At 41.6% G+C, this 7,349-nt stretch overlaps 1 protein-coding gene across 1 annotated transcript; it reads right to left on the reverse strand.

Annotated features, from left to right (window-relative positions):
- Positions 1-2,939: 2,939 nt before the first annotated feature.
- On the reverse strand, positions 2,940-5,012 carry LOC105699278 (histidine-rich glycoprotein-like). The gene is made up of 5 exons (XM_012424148.1): positions 4,859-5,012; positions 4,036-4,118; positions 3,710-3,943; positions 3,232-3,375; positions 2,940-3,164 (listed from the first exon to the last, which is right to left on the reverse strand). The coding sequence occupies exons 1-5, from the start codon at positions 5,010-5,012 to the stop codon at positions 2,940-2,942; spliced, it is 840 nt and encodes a 279-aa protein (XP_012279571.1).
- Positions 5,013-7,349: the final 2,337 nt, after the last annotated feature.

The following is a 7,349-nucleotide window of genomic DNA, read 5'->3' on the forward strand; positions in this document are numbered from 1 at the left end:
CGCCGATCGAAGACTGAGCCGCGATCGGCCGATGCGGAGTCAATTATATCATCCCGGTTCAATTAGAAACCACGGAGACCGATGATATGACGATTTCACGAGAATTATAGTGGCGATCGATCGATCGATCGATCAATCGCCCGGCTTCCTCCTTTCCCTGCCGATTGCGCAAATCGCGTTGGACGATTGGATCCGAGGACTCACCAATCCGAAGGAGGATGGATGAGACCGGAACGAGATTTGCGCAATTTATCGAAATCAACCGCCACTTTCGGAAATATTTCCTTAACCGGTCGAAGAATCGGTTATACCGGAAAAAAAGGAAACGGTGCAATGAATTGTTACCGACTCGTACAGCTTTGGTTTGCAAGTTCTACTTGTTCAGCATTTGATTCCATTCATCAAGGATCTGAGTCGATGACTTGTAATGTCTTAAATGAAATATATGTGTTTCATTAATAATACGTATTATTCGTTAATAATGTATTCAAATTAAATCATGTTGTTTAAATCTAATTGATTGAAATTAAGGAATCTCTTCTTCTTTGAAATCGATCGTCAGAGCTAATTGCGCCAAAACCAGAAGAATTCCGCCATCCGCTTTCTCAACATTCCGGGTCTTTCGGGGATCTAATCGTCGCATTGTTTCTTTCGGTTTCCAAATTCCTTCGATTACCTCCTAGCACCGAGTATTTTCACGACTCGAATCGCAGCCGACATCGATCCATAGACCTGTGTCGGTCTATGAACCGACGCTGATCCAGAAATCGGTCTAGATCGGCGTTTGTCGATCCGTCGAGCTTCGCGGACACGCATCCGCTACCCTCGATCGATTTCCGTTGACAGAAAATTCAATCCGAGCGTTTCGCTGCAACCGCAACGAGAACGCCGTTATACAACCGCAGAGCTATCCGGAATTATTGCGCGCTTCGTGAGCACAACGAGAAACGCGTAGACCGAAAAAAGAGGAGCTCTTCAAGTTTTCACCGCGTCCACCGGCTAAATGACGCCGAAACAGGAAGAGAGAACCACCGCCGATCGATTGCGTCGCCGATTTAAACTATATAGTTTGACCTACACTTATGAGGTGGCGCAACGGTTCATAAATGATTGACCTGTAAACGTTACTTTCATATCGTCAAAATTATCCACGTTAATCCTATAGATTAGGAGGAGTCTTCGTGGTTTCACGCGCATTTCTTTTCGATTTGAAGTGGTCTCGACTATATTTTTCCTCTTTGCAAACAAGTCTTTACTCCGTCGTGGAGTAATCTCGTGCGGACGTTTTAGCGCGGTTTACTGCCCCTCGTGTTGGCCTATGAGACTCGTTACAGATTGAATCGCCATTTCCATCGGTAACTCCCTTTTTCCCCTCTTATTCCAGTCGTAAATTCGAACTGACCGGAGAGTCCTAAAGTAATGCCACTCCGTTTCCCTAGAAAACTCGGAAGGAAGGCCTACAAAGTTTTCCCCACCCTGAAGAAGCGCTTCCTCTTTTGGTCCCTTTCAAATCCGCCATTTTGTTGCTTCACCTGGGAAACTGTTTGAAAAATATTTCCATAGCTATTCTTTTCGTTATAACGAAAGCTCTTTTTTTTATCCATTAACCGTTTATCGACTTTCAGATCGTTTGATCAACGATTCTTGTAAACGATAATTGTTTTCCTGGAGCGTTGGATACAATACGGTCTGTTAATAAAGTGTCTTCGCAGGTTTATAGATCGTATACACTCGAGAAATCGTTATCTGCTTTGCTGACTTTGTTCTTTACGTTCGTAGCCGAGTTCTTCGGAAACTGGGTTACGAGGAGGTAGATCACAAATATTTGTTTAAACATGTTTATGGGATAAATAAAAGAGAAATATTAAACTCAAACGTAGATTATAATTATCCACATTGAATAAAAAAATTTGTTTCCAAAATGCATTTGGCATGAAGCGCAGTCGAGTTCCTATACAGAGATTCGAATTAAATGCATTTGTAACGAGATTTCAAGCCTTTATCGAATAGCTATTAAATAAATGATGACCTGAACGGATACATTTATTTTGATCGAGTTATGTATATTGTTAAAATCTAGGTGGAAACGCATTTTTAAGTACATTGTTAAATGTCTCTCGAGAGCTCATTTATAGCCCGAACTGCATGTCCGCGGTTTTATGGACCCCTTAAGGTTTCACGACATACTTTGACTCTAAGTAGGATGAAGATCCAGCACCTTTAGTTAATTAAACATTTTTATTACGTCAATCAATCTTCTGTTAGGTGCAATCGTCGAAACTTTCGCATTTAATGTTTTCCATCGGAATGTATGCACCTGGGCTTCGATTTCGGGTCGATCCGATCGATGAGGAAATTGGAAACTAACCTCTCTCTGCAATTCGATTGCGAGCAATTGCTCCCAATCGAAGACACCGAGAACGCGTATCGAAGTGTGACAAATTTCACTTTTCCTTGTTTTCTCTCGGTTACGGAGAATAGACCTGAACGACATGACACGATCGTTGATATCGTTTACAACTAAACCGTATTAAATGTCGTTTCTACTCATGATCGAATTATGTGTAATCGGTTAATACAAAGTAACCTAATATTCTTGTTCAATCAGGATTTTATAGATATATAACACAACAAGGTTTCTATACGCTCGTGAAGTGAATGCAATACCATTTGAGCCAATACATATTTTTATTGTATCAAGAAACAATACGATGCCATTTTGACGATTTTTTTTCGGGTATTTAATTTTTCTTGGGGTAGCCAAATTTTTTTAGGACTTGAATCGCAAATTTCTCGTCGCCAGGGAATAAGTTATCGCAAAAATCGCATTGCAAATGCACCGATTACTTTCACTGCTCGTATTCAGGTCGTGCAAGTACACTGCAAATACTGCAAAGTCGAATCCTCGGTTGGCTGACGAGACCTCGAGGAGGCCTTCTTCAACGTTTGCCCTTCTTGTGAGCCCATTTTTTCCCGGATTCGTGATGGACTTCCTCGTCATGCTTTTCCCCCTCGTGATGGTGATGATCGTGACCTTCGTCGCCTTTATGGCTTTTCTCCTTTTTCTCGTGATGGCCGCCTTCGTGCTCTTTCTCCTCGCCATGATGACCCTGGAAATATTTCCAAACAACTATAAAGCCCGGTCTTAATAACGAAATATGTTTCTAAACAAAAAAAATGTCATATAACGTCATTCAAAATTTTAATAATCCTTGGAAGGGGCAACATCACCTCGTGATGATCTTTTTCGTGATGTCCTTCGTCGTGATGTTCGCCTTGTTCCTTCTTATGGCCGTGTTCATAGTCTTCGTGTTCCTCGTTGTCGTCGTCCTCGTGGTACTCGTCAAAGAAGTCGTGCTTCTTTTCGTACTCGTCCTGGAAATATGGATTATTATATTATATATCTTTTTCTAGAGATGAAATTTTTGACACGGGATCGAATATCGCTTCGGATGTAGATATATACACCAGGAAAATGGTTCTTTCATTTGATGGAAAGGACGGGTGCGGTAAAAGTATACCCTCCTTGCATAAGGTGCATTCCACTATACAGGGTGATCCATGTTCGCCTACACAAGTTTTGGAAAATAAATTACATACCACTATTTTTTGCAATCCTTTTCATGAAAATTTGAATTTTTTAGTAGTCGTCACCCCGATCACCCTGTATGTTGTTGGCACGGAACATCGGCATCTCCCGTTTCTATACCTTCTTGAAAATGTTATGCTCTCCCTTCGTACTGTGTCCTTCATGATGATCGCCCTTGTCGTCGAATTTGCCAGATTTTTCCGTATCTTTGCCACGATGATGATCGCTGTAATGATCCGACTCGTCTTCTTCGTCCTTTTCGTGGCCGGACTTCGAATCATGGTGGTGTTCGTCCTTTTCGTCCTCTTCGTGGCCCTGTCCTGCCTTTTCTTCCTTGTGTCCGTGTTCGAGTCTCTGTAATCAAGAAATTCATGGTATCCAGAAATGACGACTTTTTTGCACTCGAAACATTAATTTGGAGCCAAAATGGAGGACACTCGTCCCACCTTTTTCGACTCCTCCTCTTCGCCCTTGTGATCGTGCTCTTCGTGTTGCGCGTTCGTGTCCGTTTCGTGATGCTTGCTCTCGTCTATGGAATCAAATGCAAATGAAGCGTTCAATTTCGATCTGGGACAGCTTTTAGTTGGGTGTACGAGTTGAAGCGATTTTCGAGATTAAGCACCGTTGTCCGTGGTCAGTGCTCAGGTGGGGAGAAGACACCTTTTTAGTGGCTCAGTAATTTTTTTCTTCAACGAGGAAGGTGAGACATTTAGTTTGAATTTAATAGCGATAAAATCGTTTCCCTTATCCACTTGGACCAGTTCGAAAGGGCAATTTTGCTGCACGAATCGAACTCGTTTCCTTCCCTCGGTTTGCTCGAGAACCACTTCGTCTTTATGAGAAATAGTCACTTGGGATTTTACTCCGTCATTATTTCGCTCACTTCCTCCCTCACAATTTTCAGGATTTCAAGTGCGGCAATTATGGAGGGATAAAGGGCTTAGAGAAGTACTTTAGCGCTTCGGATCACGTTTCGAGATGAACCTGTTGAGTCGAGCTATTTCTCTTTCTCACTAAGAAATTAATGTCGCGTTTAAAAGTCGCTTAAACGTAACGGATACTTTAAAGTAATTTGCACCTGATAACCGTATACTTCCGAATTTCACTCCTTTTTTCGATTCTTGCAAAATTCAAAAGCCTGCACATTAAATGTAGCTAGGAGTGTATTATCGATACAAGAGATGTCCGACAACAATCTCTAATACACGTTTCATGAATTTATTATTGTTTTCAACGGTGTAGAATAAAGGTGAAATTGAAAAAGCGAACCTTTACGATCGTCTTCCGAAGCTGCAGTTTCCTGATCGGTGACATATCGGAAGCCCATCGGTTTTCTGGTAACTTTGGTCACCCCCAAACTCCTTCCTATCAGGGTGATCGCCGTTATCACCAAAACGGTCCATTTGATATGGTTCGGAGCCATTTTCGTCAACCTTCGAAATCTCCCCTGTCCTTCTCCAGGGTAATATCGACAGACTCTGATGAACAAATCAATCCTCACTGGCGATTTCCGAGATCGATCTCGATCTGATATAGTCCCGTTATAATCGGAAATTCGTCATGCCGGCATTTTTTACAAGACCGACGTTTCCGTTCTTATCGACTCATGTCTAAAGGATTCTAATTGCGGAATTCACGGAATAATTGGCAACTTTCACTCTCGACGTACATCTTCATCCGAAAAGTCATTAGCCGAGCTCCGAGCAATTCGATACTTAGATTAGATCAATTTTACTGGTAATTCAATTAAACGGTAATATACCCAACGATATCCTAAACTCCTATTAAAATCACTAACAATTTCAAAATTGTCAAAATGTACGAGTTCATCGTCAGAGTTTATGAAAATAATTCTCGAAGTTGCTGTAATTGTTGCAAAGTTGCCGTGGGATTAATTCGGAATTTATTCGGGATTTTAAGAGATTGGGCTTATTTTTAATGAGCCGAGTCCTTCACATTTTAGATCCTGAATCTTATTTTAAACAGTTAGGAAAGAACACTAAGAGCCTCTGAATCAAATTGTTATAATTGACCATTCTGGCACGAATGCGAAACGAATTTCCCGCTCGAGTGCGACTGACTTTCGCTTAATAATGGAGAGAAAATTCAATCGTTAGAAGAGAAAATCGAGAGCACGATTTGATTGTTTCCATTATAATATCCCGGCAAAGACAAAACAGGTGGTTGAAAAACGTTCCAGTGAGGGTTACTAAAAGTGGCCTTTCAACGGAGCGCCTTAACGTTATATGGTGATTGCCGGTAAAAAGTAGTTTTGAAAGTTGCCTTTTGTCTTGAACCTCCAGAAGAACATCTCGCGTGGGAATATCGACCTCCCGTGAACATTCGGATCACCGATAAACGTCTATTCGTTAATCACCTCAGTTACCTTAAAAAACTTATAAGATCTTATTAATCGTATTTAATTAAAACTAACACCACGACTAAGAGCGAGAAAGTGGGAAGGCCCGGGAAAGCCCGGGAAAGGCGGAAAAGTCAGTGGAGGTAGAGGATGGCGGAGGAAATAGGAGAGAAGCTGGTGGAAGCTACGAGCAAACATCGGACACAGAGCCGAAGCCGCACAGCAAACATCCCCCGTCGACGTAGACGAGGAGCTGCGTCGACGGGACGTATTGCGTTCCGGGACGGACGACACGACGCTGTCGAGACAAAAAATGTCCTCTTGCCACTCTTTTGGAAATATCCACGAAAGCCGTTCTAAACATCTCCAGATGGTTTGACCCAGAAGTGATAAGGTTTCGAAAGTCCTGTTGAAATCCTTTAAAGAGTCTTCTCTCTTGGGATTCGAGACATTTCGGGAGGGATGAACGATTCGAGCCTATCGATTCCCTCCATTCGCTACGTACTGTCGTTAAAACGGATTTTTTATAAGAGTAATTTATTCAAAACTCAAATTCAGATGTCTTGATTTTTTTACAATTTCTATACAACCGCCATTTACTTGTAATGGTATCGATTGCTGCGGTAATTAGGCGTTTCCTGTAAAGTATTACTAATAGGGTTATTCATTAATAATATCAAGGAAGATTCGCGATCTTATGTTTATTTAATATGATTTTGGTTCTCCTTTTAAGATTTTTTCCACGTCTTTACCCCGTTTTAAAACGACGACATTCTTGTATATTCCATTAAAGCTAAAATTGGCGAAGGACGTACGTAATTTATTCACTGTTTTTTGCTTTTATCTGATTTTCATAAACAGACCGTATTTAGGGTAAATGTTTAAGATTTAAGGATCGATCCACTTTGAAAGCGAGGGAGACATACGTATTTTTTAACAGAAAGCGGTCCTTGAAAAGAATCCGAGAGACTGCGTTTAATGGAGTCTTGCTTTTATTTTCAAAGTTCGGAAGACCGTTTGTTTGAAATAAAGGCGTTTTTAAGAGACCCTAAAATGATGCTTGAAAATAGCTTGTGATGTACCTTCAAAGAAAATATCAGTCGGCCATATCGGGCTAGGGTGCAAAAAGCTACCAAACAACGTCTTTTTACCGATTCGGAAATATTGCTTTTCATCCCCAAGAAGAATTCGCACGATTCTAGCCGAACGTTCGATAAATCGCTTTCCTGCAATCTCAACCTTCTTCGTCCTTGCTGCGGTTGGGAAAGGTGGTTGTTCCGCCTTGAAGGTAAAGAAGGACGAGCGTGACACGGCGGGACCACGAGTGGCTAACGAGATATCGGTAAGCAAATTAGTATCGGCGTTCACACAGCCAAGCTCGAGTTAGCCGATGTGCGGATC

This window comes from Orussus abietinus, unplaced genomic scaffold (assembly GCF_000612105.2).
Source record: "Orussus abietinus isolate OABI.00-Male unplaced genomic scaffold, Oabi_2.0 scaffold8, whole genome shotgun sequence".
Taxonomy (NCBI): Eukaryota; Metazoa; Arthropoda; class Insecta; order Hymenoptera; family Orussidae; genus Orussus; species Orussus abietinus.